Source organism: Anser anser (genome assembly GCF_964211835.1).
Source record: "Anser anser genome assembly, chromosome: 9".
Classification (NCBI taxonomy): domain Eukaryota; kingdom Metazoa; phylum Chordata; class Aves; order Anseriformes; family Anatidae; genus Anser; species Anser anser.
This window is the reverse complement of record NC_139729.1, coordinates 14843695-14870678: the sequence shown is the minus strand read 5'-3', so window position 1 is coordinate 14870678 and position 26984 is coordinate 14843695. Positions and strand designations below refer to the sequence as shown.

Sequence of the window (26984 nt, the reverse complement as noted above, 5' to 3'; positions counted from 1 at the left end):
GTATGGATAAACTCCAGTTCAGTAGTCCTGAGGAATGAAACCTTGCTTTGAGCCACAAAGTTCACCATGGTCTGAAGCAAATATGAGGAATATTGGTTTGCCCTACAAGCAATCATAGGTAATCTGGCAAAAACAAGTGCTCAGGTTTTATGGATGCAAGGGATGTGAAAACAAGATGAAGGTAACTTCAGGTCATCAAAGCAAGTATTCTAAACATTCTCTTTCTCATGCAAAGGCAGAAAAAGCCATGGCATAATGGTACAAGGAATAAGAAATGGCCTTGGTATTTGTTACTGCACAGTGTTGTGCTATTTATGATGGCCTTGTGCTAGTGCAGCTGTTGGTAGAGTTAACAAGTGAAGCAGAACACTGGCTGTGACACGGATATTTCATCTTCAGCGAGTGCTGGAGACTGAAATGATGAGCAGAAAGGTTTGCATTTTGTCTCCGTACCTTCCACTTCCAGAAGCTGATGAATGTAGGGGTCAAGGCAATATGTCAAAAGCAGCTAATGAATTGTCAAAGTGAAACTTGCTAACTGGAAACTACTAAAAGTGTATCTGCCTGGAAGCAAATACCACTTAAATTTAATAAATTGAGCGATACCCCTGACTGAGTAGGTATTCCCTTAGCTTACTGTCCTGCTGTTACAGCTATTTAGGTGCCATATGCACAAATTTTATAAATACAAGCAAGTGTAGAAATATTACAAGTTGTTTGCAGTGCAGTCACCGCCTTTGCCTCCTCTGTGCCTAATTATGACCTTAAATAACAGTGACTTCCAGTCTGTGTGGATGAAAACTGTTTTGAAAACCTCTCTGTTGGTTTGTAAATATGCTGAATAACGCATTTGCAAACTAACTGCTAAGAAATTACAAAGGAGGTAGTGCATGATGCAAGCTCCTCTTCTTCCCTGCAGTCACACAGAGAAGGAGAAGCTTCAGTGACCCTAATACCAACCATTTACATGCAAGGAGGTCACCAAGAAGACGGGTCCAGGCTCAACACAGATTATGGCAAGAGGAGGAGAGACAGCAAGCACAGCAGAGGCTGTTTGCACCATACCCCAACCACAGCCACACCAACACCAGAAACCCCCCAGCAGCCCACAGCAAGAGCTGGGCTAAGGCACCAGGACTCGAGTGGGCCCTTAGAGCTGCAATTCAAGCAGGGTGTTGGGAAGGGCTAACTTTTCTGGTGTGACAGACTTACACCAGGTCAGCTGCCAGCAGATAGCTCGTGGACATCCAGTAAACATGCATAGCCTCATGCTGAGGCATCACAGGTATCAGAAGCAGTGACATTAGTTGACGCTGATGGGACAGACCAGTTCTGCTGAAGGGCGGGGAACTAGTAAACCAGTACCACCACAGGCACACCGGGCAAACCCCAGAGCAATCGGCTAGGCTGCTGCCGGCCTTTGGCTTTGTGGACCACACCCCACAAAGAAAGAACACAGTTTGGGTAACAAGCGGCCGTGATGAGAAAAGAAACCTCCGCAGAAACAAAGCCCGTGCCCACAGCCCCACACACCAGTAGGCTGTGCCAAATAAGTCGCTGCTTAGTAGCTCAGCCCTACATTTGATATTAAGAAGAGCGAAAGCTGGAAAACACCAGTATTTCATCTGTTTTTTACCATAAAGCAGTAGTGGTTTAGCTGTACAAACCAAGGCAATCACAGCTTTCACTTACTGGTGAGCTTTCCCAGTAATTGCCAGGTACCACGATGAAGTCGCCTGTCACAAAAGCCTGGCTGATGGCAGGCAGAAAGGCTGCAGCAGGAGCGGCCCCGGCAGCTGCTCCCAGCTGCGTGCTCCTGGGGGCGCACGCCAGGAGAAGCACAGAGGTGAGAGGGGCACGTTGCCTCCCTGCACCCATGGGGACTGGGACCTGCCAAGGCAACAAGAGGCCCCTGTTGCATCATGGCTTCAGCCCCCCAGCCCCCATGGGGAAGAGCAGGTGAGGGGTGGCGGGGTGGTACCCCCCGGGGTGGTACCCCCCCCCCCCCCCGAGGTCCCCTGGGGACTGGCTGCACTCCCCGTGGGAAGCGCCTTGCCAGCGGGATGCGGCCAAGGATGGACTTCTGGGACACCGGCTGGGAGGGCCCTATGGTGCCGCCTTTCACCTCCATGGGTAAGGCCAGCCACAGCCCCTCCAGGAGCACGGCCATCACCCACCCTGAGTGCATTGCAGAGCTGCGCCCCTGCCAGCCAAGGCTTCCCATGCAGCCAAGCACCATGAGGGCAAGACTTGGTGCTGCGCCCCCACTGTGGGGTGCCTCCAGGCAGGCCTCTGCCACTGTGGCACTGGTCAGGGTGACCCGAAGGGCTGGGAGCTGGCAGGCGCAAAGGGTGACCAAGCCTTCACTTGCTTCCCAGTGAGAGCCGCCGTCTGGGACACCGTGGCTGGCTATGTCCAACAGCAGCTCCTGCTGCGCAAGGTGGGCTCACACCCTTCTTCCCCTCTGCCTGGGGGCTCCAGGGTCCTGATGCTTCCCTGGCCAGGAACTGCCATTAAGCCTCCCCTCCCCAGAAGAGAGGGACCTCCCCTTAGGAGACCTGGCCAAGGAAGAAATAAGTCTTGTACAAGGGGGGGGGGCTCAGTGCCAAGCTGAGCCTTGTTGCTGGATGCCCCTTGAAAGCCACAGGACTGAGGATGCTGCTGGCTCCAGCACAGCTTTTACGGAAACCAAGCAGAGTTGACAGCTTGTGTTCAGCACACCAGCAGGGCAGCCTCTGTTTTCCCTCCAGCTATCCTCACACTCCTGCCTTGCTGGGTCCATCTGCTGCTTGCAGGGTGTCCACATTCCCACCCTTGGTTCCTTCGACACCATCCCTGAACAAGTCCGGGTTCAGGCTGGTGACCTGACGGTGCAGCGCCCTGTCTTCCGCCTGGCCAGGAACCTGTCTGATGCCCACCAGCTGACGGATGACAAGGCATATGTGCCAGGTGAGCTGTCCGCCTACAGCCTTGGCTCCTGGCAGCTCAGGGAGGTGCATGTTCCCCCACTGCATGGCCGAGGTGACCAAATGTCTCCCCTCCCTCTCCCAGGTCGGAGAGTTGCTGACAATCCTCAAACAGAAACTGCTTGCTGTGGAGCAGGTCTCACAACAGGCTCCTTGTGTGCCATAGCTGCAAGAGCCAGCATCCCTGAAAAACTGCCTGGAGGGAAGCAGGCCCCTGGAACCTGCTCCGCTGCTGGCTCCAGCCACAGCTCAGCACCATGTCCTCTGCCGCAAGGCATCCCCCGAGAGCCAGGGGGCTGCTGGGGTGTGGGTGTAGCCTGTGTTACTGCCCCATCCCCAGCCCTCCTGTGCGGTTTTCCAGGTGACAAACTTCTGGAACCCCTGCGGTACACTCACATAGCTGCAGCCACATTTGTGTCTGCAAAAAGAGTGGTGGGGTGCATCCAGGCCACCATGTCCCTCTTCTCCCGCTGCATTGGGAAGGGAAAGAATGTAGCGCTCATCCTGAAGGACATTGGCATGCTCCTCATTGAAAGACCACGAGTGCAAATGAAATACTACCGTGACTTTCTGGAAATGATGATGGGGAAGGACACTCTGAAAGAAGCGCTGTTGAGGGTAAGCGTTTTTGTTCTCCACCGCTGCACCACACCCTTTGCAACCCCACTGCCACACACCTGCTAGCACTGCTCGCTCCTGGGCACCCGTGGGCTGGGTAGCCCCTTGGGAACTTGGGCCTTCGTCTCAGCAAGGACTGGTCCCTGCATCAGCATCCCAACTGCTGCGCTCACAAAAAGCCAGGCAGTTTATGATGCAGCATCAAGGCTGCCTGCTCATTAGGCAAACAGGCTATTGGGGAGGCGATGCGAGTGTTTCAGAGAGGCAATGTGGTCTTGTAGCAGTGGGAAGCCAGCTGTCCCAGTCATCTCCCCAGCATTGCATCTCCTCAGCTCTGCACTCCTCTGTTGCAGGTCCCAGGGATGCTGGACTTGGTGATCCCTCGCACAGCAACTGCAGCGTCCCTGACCTGCTCTGGGCACGTCATCATCTTTCCAGAGTGAGTGCGCATGCCCGAAGCCCTGGGCTGGTTCTGCTGGGCGGGCACTCAGGGCAGCCTCGTGCGAAGATGCTCTTCCCCACGACTGCCCTGGCTGCTTTTGCTTCTCACCCCTAAGTGTGCCTTCACACAGGGCCCACAGGAGAGGGGCTGTTGCATGCATCCCTGGCACACAGCCATTGCCACTAGGCAGAGCTCAGCGGACATACAGATGAGTTTAGGCAACATTCCTAACTCAGAGCCTGGGCTGCTCCGCTGGGTGCTGCTGTGCCCCAGGACAGTCCCAGGGCCGTGCTGTGCTCTGCTGCAGAAAAGGATGGCCAAAATGGCTCTGCGAGCAGATGAGAGCTGCCAAGGCGCTGCGGTGCCTTGAGTCACACCAGTGTCTTCTCCTCACATCCAGGTTTGAACTGGAGAATGTCCATGACACACCGCTCAGGGACTACCACAACAGCCCAGGAAAGCGCCTCAATGAAGGCAGGCAAAAGAAAGCTGTGCTTTTGCGACCTCCCAGGCAGGATGAGAAAGGTAATGTAGCAGCTAGTGTCTTGCCATAGCGTGGGGAACCATTTGTTCCCATCTGATGAAGCAAATCCCGGTGCTGGTTGCAGAAAGGCTCCTAACTGGTACCAACACGTCGTGCCCCGGGTACACCGGGAGCAGAGCCTGGAGCCTGGCTCCCTTGGAGGGAAACCACCTCCACCAGAAGAGACTCCAACAGGCCACCAGCACCCAGCCGGGAGCACAGCCCTGGGTAACAGCTCCAGGAGAAAGGTTGGTGGCACAGGGGAGGCCCCAGGGCTCCCAGAGCTCGTGACTGCATAGCAAGCAGAACAGCCCTCCTACCTGTCCCCAGGGCAGGCAGTGGCATGGCCACGTGCTCCTGACAAGTTTTCTGCTCTCCAACACCAGGGACCCAGCCTGAAACGCACCTCCTTGGCCATGAGGGCCTTCCTCCAGCCAAGAGAAAGACGAAGGGAGTGATGGGGCAGAGCTGCGTGCCTCTGGGCAGGTGAGGCTTGTGCCAAAAGGCAGGTGGGACACCAGGGCTTGTGCCTGCGCGAGAGCTGTTTCCCTCAGTGCTGGAGCTGGCTTCCCTCTGGCACGCCACTGTTGCAATGTGTGAAGGCAATTGTGTGCAGGCCAGCTTCTTGGATCTCCACTGTGAAATAAAAATGCATCTTCATCTCACATGGCTGACTTCTTGCTGGCTTTGCTTTTCATGCTAGTTCAACTAGTCCATGTCCTGCCACTTTGACAGCCCAGGGTCATCTTTGTGCTGCCAGCAAGTGCCAGTCAGGGACTCCTGCTGCCTCATGGCCAGGCAGGGAAGTGTTGAAGGAGGTGAGGGGCAGGCATGACCCGCAGGGACGCCTGCTGGTGCCTGCGCCCAGCCCTGCGGCACCCTCTGCCACCAGCCAATGTGGCAGCCCCATCTCCAGGTCCCTGGCCTTGTCCTCTCTTGCCCCTTACAGCTTGAATGCTTGCCTACACCTTCCTCAGAAGATAATCACTTCCATGGCACCACGCCTGCAGCATTACTGACAGCCAGCAAGACTACTGCTACTATATCTAGCTCTCCAATGGAATATTTTCTGGGTATTAGAAGCCACATTTGTTACAACAAAAACAAAGGGCAAGGTAAGATGGCTCTCAGATCAATGTTGCATTGTTGCTGGTTGCAGCAACAGGCTTCCTGTTAGGGAGGCTTCTGTCCTTTTGTAAGAAACAGCTACAGGAACAGGGGCTGTACAAATCCGATCGTTTTACAGTCGGATCCCTGGGCTCTGAGGTTGTTTTCAGCTTTTTAAACGGTGCTCTCACAATCTAGCAGGCACTAGGACCTGCCTGAATCCTTTACTCCCAAGCCTGCAGGGAGGGAATAAATATAGCCCAGCCAGCTGGATGAAGGACAGCGAGGTTGGCGCACATTACTGCTGGAGGCAAACTGCCCCCCCCCCCCATACCCCGGGGCAAGTGCTGCTCGGCGGCAGCAGTCGGGGAGCTCTGCGAAGGGGTGCTGGTGGCACCGTGCCCTTGGCTTCCAATGCTCCAACTGGGCAAGGTGACCGCCTCGCTGCTCATCAGCAACGCCAGAACAGCCTGCGATGAGGACCTGCTCGCGCGAGAGGGGGTCACCTTGTGCGTCAATGTCACCAGGCAGCAGCCATTCCCCGGCCTCCAGCAAGTCCAAGGCATTCGTGTTCCTGTTTTTGATGATCCAGCGGAAGACTTGTATAAGTATTTCGAGCAGTGCAGCGATGCTATAGAAGAAGCTGTCCGGAGCGGTGGGAAGTGCTTAGTTTACTGTAAGAACGGCCGCAGCAGATCAGCTGCTATTTGCACTGCTTACCTGATGAGACACCAAAAACTCCCACTCCAGGATGCCTTTGAGGTATTGTACTTATACCTGCAGTTCTATTTAGACATCTTTTGGGTACTAAATGCAATGCTTATTATGAATAATGATGATTTCTCATGGAAAGACTTCTCCCAGCTGTTTTGGTGCTCTCACCTGTTTAAGAACAGTTATTTAGGTATGCAACATTTGAATATAATTCCACTGTAATTTTTTTCACACCCCCACTCCCCACACACACTTGGACAAATAAGCCTTCAATCTAAGGTTTCTGGGACAAACATAATTACAAACGCAGATATGCTTTAACACTGGTAGCATAGGACACACTCCAAGTTGGTTGATTTACGATCATTTCCCCTATCATTTCCTTATTTATGATAAGTGAAGTTAAAGACAGAGACATGAAGCAATTCAGTGAAAATAAAAGGAGTATTTGAAGAAGTTGTTTTCCAGGATTTGCTCTTAAAGCTGTCACATACATATCATCTATGTGACATCTCAATGTAGCAAAGAAACATCTCTTAGGCCTGCTAAAAAGTGAGAGGCTAGCTAGCTACAAATAATAGCACCTACCTTTTATAAGGATTCTTGTATAATAAACAGGACTTGTGCTCTACAGTCTGTTAGTCTTCACCCATTTGGGTGAATATACATATATATATGTATAATTTAAGTGTCTAATTTAGGTAACTGCTTTGCCCTTACTACACACAGCCTTTCAGGTACATGGTAAAGTTTCACTTTGTGAGAGAGATTCACATTTCCAGCAAATTCAACAGCTCCTTTTCACGTCTTATCCATGAATCCATACTTTGACAAGGAATGTACACCAGGTGGTTTTAGCAAGCACAGAGTGAGGACATCAAAACTATCGATTTATTATTCCATCGCAAAATCAAAGCCAAAGCAAATCTCAAAAGTCTCAGAGGAAGAATCAGTTTGAATTATAACCTCCATTGCTTCTACAACATCTCTCCTTTTTTCTAGACGGTGAAGGCTGCCAGGCCAGTAGCAGAACCCAATGCAGGATTTTGGTCTCAGCTACAGAGATATGAAGAAGATTTGAAAATATCAAAGCAGTCTGATCTGCTGAACAAAGGACTTAACTCGCTTTAAAATATCTTCACGAATTGCTATTGTCAAGTGGCTTGCTACAGCTAAACTAGAAAAAAAAATCACTAACACTTCTCTTATCACCAATACATAAAATGTCTTACTCCCCAGACTGAGTGGATGGTCCATTAAATTCATTCAGAGCATTACTGTTGAAGAAAAAAGGGCAGATAAACAGGGGAAAACAGCAAAAACACAAAATTGTTGAAAGGGATATAAACAAACAGATGAAAGTCATGGTATCTGCAACGTTTATTTTCCCCTGAGTAACACTGAATACAAAGATAATGTATTGAATGAACGAATGAGTTACTACATGGAGATTTTTACTCATTTTTTGGTTTTCATTAAACTTCTCAGTGATGTCACTAGAAGATCCAATGCAAGACCGAGGAAGCTCTGGACTGCTCTCTCACCTACAGGATCATAATTCATCTTCATGAGCTGAAGTCTCTGGTGGGAAGCTGACAAAGGAACTGCTCCGCTTGAGATCTAAATTTTCCTTAATTTCAACTAGACTAAAGTACCATCACAAAACTACATAAAAGTCCAGAGGACAGAATATTCAGGTGATGGTAAGGTGTTCAGCTCCCACCTTGCAAGTTAAGTGGCTTTTCTGCTTTTGAAATTATTCACCAATACACCAAAGGGATGATTTTAAGAAGAATAGTTCATAGTGGAGGGATGACACTGGCAACACAATAGTAATTATCACTTCTTTTAGCTTTATTTACTAAGTTTAAAAAGATCTACAAGTGCCCAAATTCATGCTTTAATGGGTCAGTTTAACAAGTCAGCTGTTCAGCTGTACTTGTATGCAAGCAACGTGGCTAAACTATTTTTTCTAAGAGTACTTGCAGGTTGCACTGCGAAATTATCTATTTGGATAGACAAAGAAGGAAGGCTCAGGAAGATGCATGAAGCTTCTAAAGAAGACTACTGCTATGTTTTGCCAAAAGATGTTAAAAGCAGAAAGAAATACCAAAGTATTTTGTTGAAATGTATTAAAACATTTCTAATTTAAGAGGGAAGTTATGAACACCGAGAACCTACAGAGTGAAATTCCATTCCACATTGCTCAAAACATAAGGAAAGTTAGTTCATCTTCATGTCTTAAGTGCTTACATAAGCCAAACATATGCTCCCAATAGTGGAGTAGTTTAAGGCAGAAATTCTAAAGCTGGAATCACGACAGAGAATAAAGCAACTGATGAATGAGGCAATTCAGATGCAAGAGAAGTTCCCAAAGTGAGATTGCTGGAAGTTAAAATAGAATTATTTTAAAACCTGAAAACGCAGAAATAAAAATAAAAAATCAGGGCTGTCTTCTAGGTACAACAAGGCGTAGTCTGATCAAATGCTTTCTCCACTCCCAGCTGTGTTTGGTTCATTCTTGCATCATTTATCTTTCCTAGCTGCATTCCAACCAACAAGGAATTAGTTGCACATCTGCAGATATGGAGGCGAATGGAGGTTTCTAAAGGATTTTAAAAGGTTTCATAAATTTTGACTATATACATAATATGTATTTCAGTATACCATGAGACTTCAAGCCCTGGTACGTAGACTGCATCTTCATTAATAGCCAGGATGCTTATCATCAAAAAATCTGTTTCAGTCAGTCAGTGGAATAAAGCTTTACTGTCAAAAGCCAAAGCTGCTAAACGTTAATGAAAATACAATACATTTCTAACAGTGAGCTATATTAACTTGTAGGCAGCTACAGCATATGAGTTCCACATTTTTTAGTTTTCTGAAATAGAAAAAGTTGGTCTTGATTATCAGGATGTACCACACTCTGTGATTCAATTTGACCAGGCTTCTCAGCACACAGACAATCTTCATGCTGCAGGATTTCATTCTCTGTAGAAACCTATTTCCACTTTAAAACCATTTCCAGGAGGAGGTGCTCAGATGTAAATCATCTCCAAATTAAGATGAAAGATAGCAACTTGGAACCGAAACACTGGAAGTAGTTCACTTTGCTAATTTAAATTCATAACCTACTAACATTACAAGTGATGTAAAAATATCAGTTTAGACATACTCCTTGGCACTTGTGACTGTCTCAGAGTTTTTGGTGTAAATTTGCTGCTGAAGGGCTGGCTGGCCTGCTGAATATCTGTATTTGCTGGCACTGTAAATTAAGAAAAAAAGATAAAAAATAATAGGCATTACACTCACAGCCACAGTATCAGATGATTAGGAAGATACTCATTATGGTCTGTATCCAACGCAGTGATAACACATGCTTCGCAAAGGTGCAGAAATTAAAAGCCTGTTGTTCTCATCAGTCTTGTAGTTAAGGGGAAGGAGATGGGCTCTTCAGCTTGTGGCACAACTGTCTCTCTGGTAGCTAGAAACGAACTCTGAATTCCTAACTAACGTGTGCCTTTCCTTGAGGCATTTTAGTCAAGCACCTAAAGCACAAAAGAATCTAGACTTTAATACCTTTGTGCAAGCTGCAGTTCTTAATAAAGGAATTGAGATGATGAGAAAAGAAAACAGAACTATCTTCAGCCTAACCCCTTCATCTGTCATTCATCATGTTGAATGTGTTTTGCCTTCATCGGTTTTACCTGATTTCTCAAGATATTTCAGGGTATTTGGTACTTTGTATCAAAGCACGGTGAATCAGATCTAAAGTCCAACAGGGCTGATAAAATATTACCATAAAAGTTCACTGGTTTCAGATTAGGCAACAGAGTGTCAGAGGAACACTCTCACTAACTAGGTGTTTTGACATAACTTTCCTAAGACTAAATATAGTAGCAGTGATTGTGCTTCTTCCTTCTGTGTTATGATCCTCTCAGGCTTAGCCAGTACATCCTCCAAGCTATTTCAGTTCTTCTGGGTTGACATGGACAGTAGAGACTATTTCTGGCAATTTCATCCCTCTCTTTGAGTAAAGGATTTTCTGTATGTATGAATAATTAAAGATTGGAAAAAAAATCCAGGCAAGTTAAATATGTAGGCCAGAAATCTTGATTTCTCTGATTTGATGCACACTAAAACATTCCACAAGAAACAAGAAGATATCATACCTTTCTAACAATCAATTGGATACGTTTTGGGAGGAAAATGCCATTACATTTTCTTCAAATTAAATGGTGTTTGACCATTTTAATCATAGTGAGTATCACAGGATAATTTAATTACAATACACTATATTCTTTGATATACTTTTCTTCGGGCAAAACATAGTTTGCTCTTTAACTGCACATTTTCATCACATAGATATTAGATGCATCATCAGAATTATTGAAGACTAGCTATAGGTGACTGCTGATTGCAGTCAATTATCAACAGGTAAAGCATTTGGAAGGTACAAGTATTCAGTACAGCATCACCCCCATCACAAGTCTGTGATACACTGGAGCACTGAATTAATACGTGGAGTTTCCTGTTTATATGGGTGCAGATTTAAACCAGGGTGAAGGAGATAATAGTATGCAGACAGAAAATGGTACATAATCAACAGCTACTATTTTAACTGACAAATTCAAGATTACCTGTATTCCAGTTTTTTCTTCCCTTTGCATGAGCAGGTTAGGAAGATACCACCAAGTATATAAAGAATAGATCCAGCCCAGCCTAAGTACAGAGCATCTCCTAGTTCGTATCTGAAACATGAAAGATTTTATGGAAGTAGCATATAACAGGATCACAAAGCCATTACTTCAGACTGAGCCATAAGCTACACAAAACATCCAAACAAACAAATTCCATTCTGGTAGAAGTCAGCTCACCGAAAGGTACTTCAGGAGATAACAGAGGAGAACAGATCTGGTTTCGTGTCTGTTCAGTAAAACTCTTAGGTGCATATTCAAGTGCTCTGCCAAATCGGTGACAGGACAGAAAGTACTGAGCAACATAAAGACAAGTAGCAATAAATAATTATGTACATTCAATAAACTGTTGATAATAAAAGAGAGAGATTGAACCTTAAAACAGAATCCATATAAAGCAATTGGTACGAGTACTTTGAAAGGAAAAGAGGAAAAGAAAAGTTGCATGCATACTCCTTTACATATGCTGAATTCCGTATCAGTGGTCTGACTGTTACTCATCAACTGCCTTTTCTCCATCAGAGACCTGCCTCTTCAGTCCCCAGCAGAACGAAGCTACTAAGAGTCAAACCAGCACAAGGCTGCCCAAAAACTGAAGAACTCCAGGACTTCAAGATAGCATTTGGGTAGGGAGCATGCTGAGCATAAATAAATGTGACAGAAGCAGACAAGAAAGAAATTTTGTCATACTTTCTCAGACCACAGAGATACACCTTTTTTGTACATATAGTCTTTGTTCATATATAAAAATGTGTTTTCCTCTTTTTGTCAAGCTCCTGTCAGACTTTACCAGGTTCAGTCAGGTCTAATCTTTGAGTTAAATTCATTATCTGTGAACTTCCTGGACTGTGGAATTTTCTGGAGTGTCTAGCTCTGTACAGTAAAACTGGGAACTGTTCTTTTTCATTTTGGGACTGTTCATAAATGTATTTCAGCCACAGAACCACAGAGAATGTTGAATATTCATTAGGATATGTAATTTTGTTATGAAACTATATAATAAACAATCAGCCTTTCCTGGTTTTCCTACTAGAAAGGAACAACTAGTTCTATACAAACAGCTACTTACAGGCAATCCAGTATCACGTACATAGAAAAACAATTCCTGTGGTTAGCTATTCCTCATGAGACAGACAGTAAGTAATATTTCAGTTTCACAAAATAACTTCAGTGGCAAGGCCAATATAAGGACGAAGTGTCATGGACTGTGCAGAATGTATACTGAAATCAGATTGTTTATATTCCTTCTATTTGAAAATATAAAGACACTACTTAACAGTGTCAATGCTTCTAACTCCAGAACTAGCTGGTATCAGGTAGGTTTCTAAGGTTTACACACATTCACTGCTCTCTGTGTTCCCATCGTACACTGGAGCCCCAAGTAGAGCTCACGTCTCCGCTGCTTTAGGCAGTATGCAGACACAGAACAGAGAGATAATCATTACCTCAAAAAAAAAAAAAGGGAAAAATTGCTGTAGGAATACTAAGGAACAATCAGAGAGCATCGACTACTGCATGCAATGGTCTCTGCTGACTAGTTGCCTGAAGATAGGAATGCTGTAGACATCATACCAAAGGGAAGTATAATAGGATGGATCCATGGAGGACTTAGGTTCACTTCATAGTTGTATGAGAAATTCCTCTGAGAATTAATAGAGGTTAATATTACTAATTTGCTTCAGTCATACCAAAAAAAAAAAAAAAAAAAGTAAACTGAAAAACAGATTTCCCAGTTTCTTAAGACTGAAGATCAATACTGGCCTGCAATTGAAATTAAACCCTTCTCACAGACTCCAAGGAGGACAAACTTCCTTAAAAGAACAGAGCATGTCCAGCTTTACCAATGATCAAAGTTATTTCACCAAGAACTGCTTAGTAAACTGATAGTCTTAGGCATGAAGTTTAGATTAAAAAAAAAAAAATCTTTAGCTACTGAATACAAACAATCTAGTAACTGATTAACACACACTGATGTTGGAGCCCAACAGCTATAAACAACTATAAAACTTGCTAGCTATTCTACAAACTGCAATTCCTTATCATCAGTCGTTTCAATCCTCTAACGTATTTATTACTCTTCAGATAATTCTCTCAAGGGGTCATAAAGCAAAACAAAGAAGTCTTAGAAGTGCAATTTCATTCTCAGAGCTTGTTTGGATATGCAAGGAAAACTTACAAACATCCAAGCAATTGCAGGAAGTACTTTGATTCGTAACAAAGCACTTCACTTCTGACTTCCCTGAACTGATCCTCAAGGGGAAACCTGTAAAACACTTCAAATATGATCCTAGGAAATAAAGCTTTATAGTTTACTGAGCTAAAAACTATATACTTGGTAGAGGTGCTGGCAAATTATAAACCTTCCCTCTTCCTCAACCCACCCCTCTCATGTTCCGCAGACAATGTGTTATTTGTTTCACTCACCCTTCTTCCCTCTTTGAAGGAGACACCCCGTCACCTCCCTCTACCCTTGCTCTTCATTGATAAATCCATTTGCCAAGATAAGCTATCCTAAACGGACGTTTAGTTTTGAAGATTGTTGCTTCTATATCAGGTAAGAATAAGGGTTTTTATGCCTCGAAACTTGGCTGTGTGCAACTGTATGAGCTGATAGTCCCACAAACTTTGTGTCATTTTAATTCATAAGACAATCCAACATTGAGCTGTTATTATATGGGGGGGATTGACTTCTTTAAGACAAGCAAGACACCTCAGTGGTATTCTTTATCTACCTACAGGCCTCTAGCACTCAGTTCAGGCTGTTTTATGTACTTTTGTTATATTTGCTTGTGAGACTCAATTAAGTCTACATCTCAGTGCTAAGAAAAATAAAAGGTAGAAGTCTTAACTTTCTTTGTCATTTAGACAAAATATATCCATGGCTGTTTGTATATCTGAGGCATTTAAACATCTTACACTATTACCAAAAAGGGAGCAGCACCACAGGTTAAAACATGAAAATACATGTTTGAAAAGTGAACAAACAGATAGTAAAGGCTGTTGGTACTGTGGCCTTCCCAGAAGCAGGCGTCAGCATTTGAACAAAGAGCAATGAATGATGGAGAGGGCAGACACAGATCATGAAGGACATGAAAGGGAACAAATGCAGCATATATTTGATGCCAATGAAGGCATAGCCATGAAAAAAACAAATATTTGAAGTGACAGCCAGGAACAATCCTGCTTCCAGCATTCATAACCAATAGTATAGCATAGGAAACTATATTTGTCAAGGGTACATAATTAGCAATTTCTGCAGTTAACATACATGGTAAAAACTGGAATCAGATGAGAAATACATGAGCCTTAGCTTGTGATCATCTAACCCTTATGTGGAAGTCTAGAGGGAAGATGCCTAACTTCTTAAGGCAGTTCACCAGGTCCCATCTGAAGTTGCAATAGACACAGTCAAGAAGTCTGCTGCTCTACTCACCACAGTTGACATGTAGGTGAATAACTCAGATTGTTTGCCTAAACCTCAGATAGCTAAACTAAGATGAAATGAATGCTTTCCTTAAAAACTGGGAGGTAAGGATCTAGCAGAAGTGCCATGAACATAATGTCCAAGATTATGAGCCAGTATGACAGAATGGTGATGCTGTACACAGAGAGGACAAAAGAGATGTATTTATTTTTTGCACTGTACCTGAGGATTAAGAACAGTCTTTTTTCCACAAATGGAATTGGAGGGAAAAAAAGCCGTAAGGAAAAGAGATTTCATGTTAGCATAAGAGGGTTCTGAAAAAGGACAGTAGATCTACCATTGTTTACCAAATCCGTATTCCACTGTCCTCTGTGATATCAGAATACCTACACAGGGCAAACAGATAATCAGGGGGACAGAGAGAGGCTCAGACAAAGATACAAGCAAGAAGAAAGGAATCACTTTGGCTCAAGCACAACAGCAGATCAAAAAAAAAATCTTGCTGGGAACTTCAGCACTATTAAATTCAGTTCTGGGTTTTGCAAACTGAAGAAGATCACGAGTTGCCAGTACAAGGGAGCACTCTGTGCCAACAACCCAATACAAATTTGGGGTTGATACTCCCCACACATTCACTAAACCTTCCAGGGAGACCTCTCCTCCCTCCCCACCAACAGCAAACAGCTCTGAGGTGAAAAATTTTCCTGACAACAAATGTTTCCTTCTGCAGGGCTGCATATCAGGATCCAGGTTCTGAAACACTGGAGCAGCTGAGGTTAGTCCTGCCATTTAACACATGCTGGAGTTTGGTATGACAGATCTATTAACTTACTTGGTTCCAGCGTACAGTGTGTCAAAAAACTGAGCAGTAATCATCGCAGCATACCAAGAAACAGCCACCATCGAAGAGAGACCTACCAGAAAAAGTTTTAAAAGCACACACTTGAGTGAGTCCTTTAACTTACAGACGTTACAGCTATAAACCAAGAGTAAGTGTTCATTTCATTTAGTCTAGTTGTGAAAGGAATGCAAAGTACTGATTGCATTCTCACTTCAGCTTCGATATTACCTCCTAAAATAAAGAGAAATCCTCCCGTGACAGCAAACTTCATTTTTCCATCTTCATCACTTAGCCCAATGTTTGTGCATTTTAAACCAAGAAGTGAGAGCACTGCAGCTATAAATCCCAAAAGGACGGAAACAATCATCAAGGCACGGCATGCCTGAATGTGGACTGAGTGAGAAAGAAAAAGAGAAAACAAATAAGGATTTATACAGAAATTACATTAAGCCTATACTGCCAAAGTATAAAAGATAGAAACAGTGACAAAATTACCAGAAGAAGCAATGAATCTTATCCAACCTTAACTGAGGATTTTACTTCACAATCTAGAAAGCTCAACTTACTGCTGTCTTTATCTTAAAAATAAGCTTATTGAACAAGATAAAGTCAGTTAATTAATCAATATTAATTGTAAGAAATTATCCTAAGCCCTGACATTGGAGGAAACACATACGACACCTTAAAAAGAAAAAAATATATACATAAAAAGCATTTGGTAGCTGACTAATTGATTTATCAAATGCTTCAAATTGTATCAAAATGTATCAAAAGTATAGCGCTAACTATACATAATCACGGTGTTAATCTTCTGCAATACTGCTTTAAAAAAGGTCCCCAGTTCAAACATTTGTGACCTGGGCTAATGGTGTGCTGAATTCAAAAGCTTTAAATCTGTTTCAAAAAAAAAAAGTAAGTCTGATATTTCCCGTATACAAAACACAAAAACGAACGTATACAATAGAGCCCAGCTGCCAATAAGGAAGCCTTTACAGTAAATCTTTATGGTCCTTCTGTTGAGACATCACCCCATGAACAAAGACACCTTTTTTTTTTTTTTTTAATCTGACATCTTCTGCTGTAATAGTTTCAGATAAGTTTCTGAGCAGCAATTTGATACACACCTAAATTAACCATGATAATTTCACTCCGCCTTGGCTCATATCTGTGAGTGCTACAGGCATTTCTTGGAGGTCTCACTATTTGCTTAGCTCTCATTGATCCAGCCCGACTCTCTTCCTCTATCCTGGTTTGCCTAGCTGTCCCCTCGACTTTTCCTACAGTTCTGTGTCTTCTAACTTATTTTTCAGTTGTCCTTTTATAAAACCTTTTCTTCTCAATTCTTCTCAGTTCTGCAAGCTGCTTTTTCCCTTCCCCTTTCCTCTGTCTACACCCCTCAAGCATACTGACATCTCCTTGACAGAGTAACTGATCTCTTCAGTGGATCACATCTAATCTCCACAAACTGATTTTCAGAGCCTGGCCTGTTAATTCACTTTCTGTCTGCCCCCATTTTTCCTTCGTGCTAACTCCATATTATTATCAGCAATTCTCCAGAAGCATTCCTGTTGTCTGCCTTCCTTTCTCTTTTGCTTTACCACTTCCACTCATGATGCTCTTTCCTGCCTCCCTCAGACGGCTTTAAAACCCACTTTTTCACCAGCAGCTCCCAACCTGATGTGGCCCTGCTGCCCACACCTACACAGGGAGCAGCAGTACAGCACTCTCAGGGAGGCAGTACTTGTGTAAATACCTCAGTGGCAAGATGCTGTGCAGTGTCTTGGACAGTAAGTTAAGAACCGACCCGTTAAGGGGGTTATAAATGAACCAAATGCATACTTGCACGAGCACCCTGCAGAGGAGAAAAACCTCATCCGGCTGGTGGTGATGCTAAGGAGTTTATGCAGGGTATCTGTTACGGTCCTATTAATACACACATGCATTTTAAAACCAACTGTTGGGTAACAACTTGCTAGAAAGATTGTTAGATAACTGTTAGAATAATGAAAAGAACAGATTATTCCCCCAGCATGGACACAGAGAGCTTCACAGCATTGCCGGGCTAGTTCCAGAGCTGGTCAGTAACAGCAGTTTAGTTCAGACTGAGAAAGAGAATTCAGTCCCTCATTGCCACTAATGCTGTGTCAGACATTCTTCAGATTAGGAAGATTTCTAATGAGTTGTATTGTATACAATTTTCAGTCTCAACGTGGAAAAAACACTACTCACTTCTTAGGTAAGAAATAGTATTTATAGCCCCTTTATGAAAAAACTCCAGATAACATTGGCTATCAACTACTGCAAAAGAATGCCCTTACAATAATTCCATGCAAATATGGAACTCCCACAAGATGTGTTAAAAATTACTTCTATTAATTCTTCCCATGCGATGCTAGAAAAGAGATTACACTATATTTAAAATGCCCACCAAATTAAATGCTCGATCAAGCGGCTTCATTTGCTTTATTTTAGAGCCCTTCCTAATGCATTCCACACATTATGTCAGTTAAAGATTTTTATAACTTCAACCTACAAAGTCTGTCTTGGCCAGAAAGACAACGTTATTTTCCAGTACTATCAGATCACAAAACCAAAAATCATACTATTTTTTCCCCAAAAATTCTTAAGCAATATAAACAAGACTGCACAAAGTCACATACCAGGCAGAGCAAACATAGAGTCAAATACCCTGCAGTTGGATACTCCAGTGCTGTCTTCTGCACAGCTCTTCCAGAGGTTTTCATACAACGTAGATGTTGTGATCACACTACCATGTATACTGGAGACTTTCCAATAATTATGCGGCAAAGTAGCTCCAATAAGTGCCCATCCACCCAAACACAAAAGAAAACCAACAATTTCCAGTGCAGCAGACATGCTTGTGAATAGTAACAGTTAAGTATCCCTATAATTAGATTATCATCAAGTGAAGTATTTCAGAAGCCTCCTTGCTGTTTTACCTCTGTGTTTCACTCCAAAATGAGGCTACCTTTGCTCTTTGCTCAACCCCAGAGATAAGGCTTACAGTCTACGACAATAAGAAGTGGGAGTAGTTCATGATAAATATATTACTATTAAAAAAACTCTACCAACAATATTAATTACTTTTCTAGTGAGAAGTGCCAAATTGAGCCTAATCTTACTCTCAGCCTAGAAAGTCTAGCCAGTATTCCTAGAAAATATTTTGTAAGAGTGGTGATATTGGCAAATATTTTCTCTCTTCTCTGCAATCAACTAAGGTGCACACATGACTAAATTTGCTTGTAATTTTGTTAATGATCTCAAATTTAAAAAAAAAAACAGCTTTATTGTGTTATTTTCTTGGTGACAAAGAGCTTGAAAACAGGAACACTTTTTCTGTTGCCAGAAAATTTAGCACATTTTTGGAATTATGGTCATAAGTGATCCACAGCAACTGTACTGCCAGCTTCTTTCATGAATGTTAAGTCTGTGGATGAATGGTTTTCATTAATATTTCACAGTCCATCGATCCATAGTTACACAGTGCTAAACAGTCCCACTGACACAGGAATACTACTGTGATAACGTGCATTCCATAGAAATGAAATATAAGGGATAGAACGAACCAGTGTGACAGAACTATCTCAAAAGGAGTACAATGATGAAGCAAAATAGCTATATGAGAATAATACATACCAGTTGATTGTATCTGTTCTTCAGATTATTATAGCATTAAAAAATCTATTCTAGACAAAGTAGAAGTATGTTAAACTTCGTTTGCTTGCTTCTGCTCTTCACTAGACAAAATCATATACTCAATTCACATCATCCACTAACGTTAATACCTTAAACAGCTTGTGTATCCAAGCAAGGTTAACCGTCTCTCATAGTGATAACCTGCTCTTATCTCCAGGAAACAGAGTCACAGTTTCTTCATAAAATCACTCTGCTATGACACAGCATGGTAGCAAAGTCACGACATTTACATAAATACTCCCAGAAGGATTAGTTGTTGTAAGAGCCACAACTAGCCCGAAGCAGATATACCTGTTTTTTCAAAATTCACTGGTCACTTTGAGCCAAAGCTCAAAGGTCGGTAAGTTTTTTGCGAAAGGTTACTACCATGCCACTGTGATGATTTTCCTCCCTTGGCAGCCAAGAGGATCTTTGATTTAAGTAAGAACAGATTGGGCAGCATAGCCAGAATGACCTTGAGCAACACTGTACTTGCAATCTTTCAAAGAAAATAGATTGTGATGTGGTGAGAAGTGATCTTCTCACGTGGTTTTTCCTTCCGCTAAATCACTGCAATTTGAAAATGATGGCACAGTAAAATGAATACACTGTGGTGGTATATTGGAATATCTGCATCCCGTTAAAAACCCTTCAAAGAGTCTCAGATTAATTTATCCACACACAGATGTTACTCTGGCAACCTCAGTAATCACTTCTGGTCATATGACTTCCAAAGCTGAGTTTAGTTAGGAACCTGAATCAAATGTCCCCAGATTTTACAATCCTGCCAAGGACTAAAAAATAATTTTAAAAAGATCATTTAAGAAATTCTCTCTTCCTAAAGGCTATTCAGAAGGCTATTTCAACAGGCAATCGTAAAGCACATGTATAAACAGAACAGATTAAACTGTAGACCTGGAATGCACAAGCTTTTCTTATGTGGCACTAGGCATTTTAATCATTCCCTTAAGGAAGACGCTCTTCTTTAAAGAAAATAAAAATGCTGTAGAATATAGGATTGTTATTCCCTAAATTTCATGAACTATGGTTTGGTAAGTAATGGGCTTGCCGGTGCCACTGTGCAATAGTATCTGCATCATCAGAATAAAAAAGTTGGTGTTGATAGCTTCACGTCTACAACATCCACGACTTAGGAGCTTTACGTCAGCCTTGGTCCAGCTGGTTGGGTGAACTGAATGCCCCCAGACGGCTGGCAGTCATGAGGTGCATTCCTTGAGAACTTTTCCCTACTTCATTTCAGCCAGGAGGGATCCAGTTTGTGCACTCCAAGGCCACTCCACAATGCAAACAAATGCACTCCATGTGCAACAAATGGAAATAATTGGAAAATTCACTATAAAAGCATACTCCTGCTGCAAGTAAAATGCTAACGCAGACATACCAATATATAGGCAATATACAATCAGAGACAAATTGCTACTCACCCCCCTCTGATATTCTCAAAACAGAGCATGCAATATGGCTGAGATAGGGCTTACAGGCAGAAATAGTACTTTTTGTTTTTTTAAATCAGATTCACCAATACAGGAAAAAAAAAAAGTAATGAAAATATTAACACCTTAAATGTTTAGTCAACAGAAGCTTGTAACTTTTCGATCACTTCTGTACATTTGTTTCAAGACCCAGGAATGCTGACTTAGTGCTGTAAGAAGAGAAACTGCCCTGCAACAGACAGCAAGAACTCTCCAGACAGACACATGACATGTCTGTTGGTTGGCACAAGGAACCCCACGCTGTTTTTAGGTGACAAGCAGTTCTTTGCACAGCTAAAGATGATCCACTGAGCCCTGCCAGCCAGGGGTCCTCACCTATAGTTCTGGGAGGAAGAATGAAGGAGGTGCCCTGGGGAAGGCGGCTGCTTCAATGCACCAGGAACTCCTCTGTTCCTGTTGAATAATTTTTTTCCATGTTGGTTGCAATGAAACTGCATGAAAATATAGGAGGCTGTGCCACATTGACTCTGCTTGCCTCTCTAACAGGTTGGAGGCACCTGTTTCTCCCTGGTAGGTGAGGCAAGGCTGCCACACCATTGAACGCATCCATGCCAGCTTGCTACTGCACATGAGAACAGAAGGACTATTGGCCCCATCATTCTGCTTTCCAGAAATCAGATCTAAGTTTCTAGATGAATTTTAGGCAACCTGTTATCTACATAAAGCAAGTCTTGAAGAGGAGCACTCTGACAATGGGTACCAGAAAGGCAGGAAAAGCTGATTTGTTTCTGACTGAATGATCAGAGTTTTTAAAATCCTTGGAAGGATATAATTTGCTTTCTGAGGCTACAAATTCTGGCCTCATTACAGCATGCTGAATACTTAAGCTGGCACTATTGTTAAGAATGCAAATGAGGTCACTGGACTCAGGGTCCTGAGGAAGACCCATGAATCTTGAGAGTTTTCAGGAAGTCCCATTTTAGAGATCTGTCTTACACAGTTAGGTGGTTCTGACTGCAGCAGAGTCCATGTCTTATCAAGAAAACCACATTTTCAAAGTCTGTGAGATGTGGTATTTGTAAGACCTGCTTCCAGTCTTGAGCACTGTGTGTTGAGAATAAATCAGCTGGAAAGAATCCAGAAAAACAGCAATGACAATAATCATGGATCCATAAAAAAGGGAACACCTGAAGAAATGCTTCCGTAACATAACGCGCAAAGTGACTGCCCAATACTGAAAGCTGAAAACAAATACATGGAAAGTTCTGTTTAAGACAAATATCGTAGGAAAAGACCAGTTTTCCAAGGTTATACTTAATTTTTTCTACATGCAATCTTCCGAGGAAAACTTACATGTCAGTCCTTTCTAGTCCTTTTCTATAAAAAAGGTGTTTACAGAAAAATATTTAAAAAAAAAAAAGAATAATCCAAACAAATAATTTTCAGTTCTTAGAACGACAATTCTTCTTTTTCTCTTTGCAGACAAACCACCACACTAGCACATTAATTCTACCTCAGAAAGCACAAAAGTACTACTCACATAGACATAGTTTATTTAAGCTAGCCACCTCTGAAAAATTCTAGAACAAATATACAGATTTATCACAAAGTCAAATGAGTTCTGGAATATCCAAGTCCTGTCTCGCACCAAAGAACAAACACTGACACTTACTGACATATTGCCTGCTTGTAGTTAAGAATGAAACTGAGTAAAACAATATGATATGGTATCAAAGCTGCCATACTTACTGACTTGAATTGTGCGGTAAAGTATATGGATTTCTCTGGGGTCCTTTAACCTGCCTGCAAGTAATAAAGGACAAATCCTGTCCATACGAGAACCTCTGTGACAACTGCAGTATATGCTGTCCAACTGCACTAACATACTGTCCAAAAAGAAGGAATAAAAGCATATCCCTGGATTTTATATACATATATACACTTACTATCTGAACTCAACATGTAGAGAAACTTCTTGCACTGTGTTGATCCAAAATCAGTAACTGTGCAGTCCATCCAAAGACCTTCAGAAATCCTTTCTGCAGGAACTAGCACTGCTGTAGTGTCAGAAATTTTCCATCTGTTGGACATGGTAGTGACAAGTAAAATGGTGAATCCTGTTAAAGCCAGCAGCAATGCACACATTTGTAACGATGATGCCATTCCTCTGACTGAAGTTGTTTTCAGGGTAGCCTCCCAAAATTTCTGATATTATAAACCTGTTGAAACAGTTTATACACATACAGTAGGTGGACTTATCTTTACACAAGTCACAAGTCCTTAGGAAAACATCACAAAGATGCCAACCTACAAATTTACCACACAAGAAAGATGTAGAACTGGAGCCTAAATCTCACGAAATAATTGGAATACTCGGATATTCCATGACACCTTAGTATTTGTTTGGGACACTTTTATTACTGTAGATGTTTACCCCACAAACTACCAACACGGCAAAACCAGAAGACCAAAATGAGGAATTCTCTATTTTGAAATTGCAATGCGTCACCAGTTCTTTACTTGTTTGCTAACTCAATCTTTTTAATTAAAACTATCAAATGCTTTTATAAGTTATTCACCCCCTGATTACAATGCCTATTGATACAAATTAAAAGCAAAATACATATTGATACTCACGTTTATGATACGTTTCTAACCTCTATCATTTCCTGCCAGACAGTAATGTCAGCACTTTGTGAGGATCAGTTTGATCAAACAGAAGGGTAAGTTTTGTACTCTTTAGGACCTTTCCCCCCATTCTAAAAATCAAGGACCCAGGGCTATAGCACTGCCCAACTGTTGCACAAAGGCTCAGACATGGCCTTTTGCTACAGCAAAGTCTCAGTGAAATGGAGGATTCAACCAAGAAAATTACAACAAAATTGTGCAAGTTACTACCAAAAAGCTGATATTAACCTGGTAATCACTGGCATATAACTTGCTTTGTCAGTGCCACTGAGCTGCCCACGCACCATCAGATTCCAAGGAAATACAGAAAAATACTGTTACAATTTTCATAATGAGTGTTTTACTTGAAGCTTTTGCTGCACCTGCCACAAAGACACTGTTTTCATGAAAACCTGCATTTACTGTAAGACAGGCAAACAACAGAAGACAGGATTTGCTTTAGGATGTAGCCCACACTGCAATGGAATATACAAGTTTTATGCATTAAGAAGAAAAAAAAGAATTCAAGCCTCCTTCCATAATTGTTCATTTTAAATGACTACAACACATTGGGAATTCATTCACACAAGGGAAGCAGGATTACTTTTATTCCACTCCTAAAAGCATGTATATTCCACTATGAAAGTTTAATCTCCTGTTGAGGAGGGAGCACTTTTCTCTCAAGTGGTTGTGTAACCTCTTCAAAGCACACACAACTGTCAACAGAAAATATCTGAAATAAATGATAAATTTAAATTAAGCAATAAATTTAAGCAGACTTCGTACCACATGGGCAGACTGATAAATCAAATGACTGCTTCTGTCTTACGTTACATTGGTATGACCCAGGCAATCACAATTCACTCCTAACAGTAAGGAAAATAAGGTAAAACTAAGCCACCACTATGGGTAGGACATAGGTGTAAACATAAACCTCTCATTAAAATACTGTAATTTGAAATATCATATGCTTCAAAGTGAGGAAGCTTAGAAGTTAGATTCCACAAAAATACAGATGAACAACCTTCCTCCACCCAGCACACTTAAAATAACTGTCTAGTATTAATGTGTCTGCTAAAGGTAATATAACACAGAATCATCTAGGTTGGAAGAGACCTCCAAGATCATCTAGTCCAACCTCTGACCTAACACTAACAAGTCCTCCACTAAACCATATCACTAAGCTCTACATCTAAACGTCTTGTAAAGACCTCCAGGGATGGTGACTCGACCACTTCCCTGGGCAGCCCATTCCAATGCCTAACAACCCTTTCCATAAAGAAGTTCTTCCTAATATGCAACCTAAACCTCCCCTGGCGCAACTTGAGCCCATTCCCCCTTGTCCTGTCACCAGGCACATGGAAGAACAGACCAATCCCCACCTTGCTACAGCCTCCTTTAAGGTACCAGAGCCTCCTTTAAGGTACCAACAATAACACCCATGAGCTCTATACTGTGTGTAAATATTCCAAAGTAAAATGCACAATGGGTCTGAAACTAGAAGGTGATATTTCAATTCGATTTACATGGCAATGTAAAGTGGGAGGACGACTAAACCCTGATGGCGTGGTGCATGACAGATCAACTGAAAGATATCTTATTTTCCAAGCATGCAGAGAAAGCCCCTACTACTTGGAAAGTGAAGCACACAGTGCTGGTATCTGAATCCTTAGGGAGCAGGCGGTGGGTCTGGTCTCTCAGCAGGGACTAGGAGCCCGGTGGGGCACTTATCAATAGGACATACGAGGCAGGAACAGATAGCCCTACAGCCCCTCCTGAAATGCAAGTCTCCAGTGGGTAAAACAAAGGCCAGAGGAAAAAATAGGGGGAGGGCATTTATTTGTTTAAACAAATCTACTTCCCTTACATTCTTTATATACTCCCAGCAGCATTCAAGCCATGCAACCAATACAGACGCCCCCAGCCCAGTGGATCACATTAAATACAAAGGTGTGGTTCATGATTTCAAACATGCCCTGAGGGAGGACAGAATCTCCCTGGCTCCCTCCCAAGGGAGCTCCAGCAGCACTGGAGGGCTCTGCAGCTTCTTGCTGCTGCTGTTCTTCCTGTCGTCTTCTTCATGGACTACCCCTCCTGCTGCTATGCAAAACTCAAGGGACAGTGCAGACAAGATACCTTATCTCCTCTGGGCCCTCAGTCATGCATAAGACTGCAGTCCCCACAGGATGGTCATGCTGATTTCTTACCGCTTGCACTTAGTTCAGACAGTGAAAACCACTGGCAAAAGAGAAGCTTTCAAAAGCAGCTTCTTTCAACTGACACAACATCTATCCCCCTCTTTCAACAAGTACTGCACACACCCCTTCAGGACTTGGTACTATAACTTTTACTAGGTGCTATAAACTTTCACTGTTTATAGAAATGAAATGATAGCACAACAGCAAATATGCTTTGCAACTATTCAAGTATGACTGACCACAAAACAATGTTTTATGTTTAAACAAATACGTAACACCCAGAGCATCATCCCTAGCAAACTGCACCCATAGGCCATATACAACTAAGATCTGTAATGTGATAAAAATAAGCCCTGGGGACGAAAAAGAACACCTTAGTATGAAAAACAGCACAGCCAAAATGTATGTGGTTTGAACACAGGACAGGAAGAGTTAACAAAGAAAAATATTTAAGTCACTTAAACAAACAAAACACTCTTGATAAGGTCTCTGAAAGAAAAAAAGGAAAAAAAAAAGTGATAAAAGACTCTAAGCTGCAAAGTTAAATCAAACATTTCTTTTTACTTCTTTTTAATTTTGTTGCATAGAAAAACAGAGAGCTGATTACCACAGTTTTCACGTACCTATACATGTGTGTTTTTTAACACCAGCAACATATAGCTTTGAATCTGCTAATCATTGCTTCATTCAAGCAAATCCCGAGGCTGACCCATGACCAACAGTGCAATTAGAAAGAGATAAAATACAGATTTAAATACAGTACTAAAGCACATAAGCAGTCCTCCATCACAAGCTTACAGAGGTTTCTTCAGGTCATGGCCTTGACTTAAGAAGGTAAAATCTTTCACTACGTGTTAAGAAAAAGGGAAAAGAGAAACAACCTCTATTACTTTCCCCTCCACTTCCAAATGATTTGGCTTTGTAACTGTATTCTTGAAGCAGGTGAGCTTACTAATGTTCTAATCAAGCTTGTAGTCACCTGCAGTTCCTAAAATATACAAATCCTTCCCATCTTGCTATTAACTTTCCTTCCACACAATGAATTATAGAACAACTGAGGCTGGAGGGAACCTCATGCTACAGCACCACTTTACAGATGGGCTGGGTGGCTCAAGTCTTGTCCAGTCAAAACATAACCGACTCCAAGCCTGGAGATTACACAACTGCTTTGCATGTGAAATGTTTCCCTTACACGCATGCAGGACTTTTCCTGCAGCAACATGTGACTATCGCCTCGTTCTCTCCCTACGCACCTCAGATAAACCACTGTTTGTTGAACTGTTTAATTTTGGCAGCTCTGCACTCTGATCTCTCATGACTGAGACGTGACTGGCATGCACTGCTCTTTGTTTTCTGATTTGTACCTCTACAGCAACGTATGTAACCAGAAAGGTGCACACTGCTTCTTGAAACTCAATTAAGCTATTTTCAAAGCAAATACGCTTTTTTTTTCCTTTCTCCATTTAATAAACCGTCGGTCTTCATGGCACGCTGCTCACCCCGTGACAGCTTTTACTACCCCGTCACCGCCTGGGGACTGCTCTTCGCCTGCACGACGCCTGACGAGCCCTGCCGGGAGGCTGCACCACCACGAGCGGCCCTGTGCCAAAGGGCCAGCCGCGAGGGGGCGGCGGGGC

At 42.7% G+C, this 26984-nt stretch overlaps 3 protein-coding genes across 7 annotated transcripts; 2 read left to right on the top strand and 1 right to left on the bottom strand.

Annotated features, from left to right (window-relative positions):
- The first annotated feature begins 62 nt into the window (after positions 1–62).
- Positions 63–11702, top strand: LOC310904426 (coiled-coil domain-containing protein 81-like). The gene is made up of 4 exons (XM_083849168.1): positions 63–3584; positions 3938–4023; positions 4427–4551; positions 11590–11702. Exons 1-4 carry the CDS (start codon positions 3030–3032, stop codon positions 11661–11663), a joined length of 840 nt encoding a protein of 279 aa, XP_083705294.1. The 5' UTR covers positions 63–3029; the 3' UTR covers positions 11664–11702.
- Positions 4558–12097, top strand: DUSP28 (dual specificity phosphatase 28). The gene is made up of 2 exons (XM_083849184.1): positions 4558–6418; positions 7373–12097. Exons 1-2 carry the CDS (start codon positions 6071–6073, stop codon positions 7499–7501), a joined length of 477 nt encoding a protein of 158 aa, XP_083705310.1. The 5' UTR covers positions 4558–6070; the 3' UTR covers positions 7502–12097.
- On the bottom strand, positions 8203–26981 carry LOC310904427 (claudin-15-like). Of its 5 annotated transcripts, none has more exons than XM_083849171.1 (7): positions 26847–26981; positions 22429–22701; positions 15561–15725; positions 15324–15405; positions 11248–11362; positions 11011–11121; positions 8203–9635 (listed from the first exon to the last, which is right to left on the bottom strand). In XM_083849171.1, exons 2-7 carry the CDS (start codon positions 22643–22645, stop codon positions 9567–9569), a joined length of 759 nt encoding a protein of 252 aa, XP_083705297.1. In that variant the 5' UTR covers positions 22646–22701; positions 26847–26981; the 3' UTR covers positions 8203–9566. The 5 variants fall into 5 exon arrangements, with proteins under 5 accessions (XP_083705297.1, XP_083705295.1, XP_083705298.1 ...); XM_083849169.1 differs by lacking the exon at positions 26847–26981 and adding an exon at positions 23120–23319; XM_083849172.1 differs by lacking the exons at positions 11248–11362; positions 26847–26981 and adding an exon at positions 23120–23267.
- Between the last annotated feature and the right edge of the window lie 3 nt (positions 26982–26984).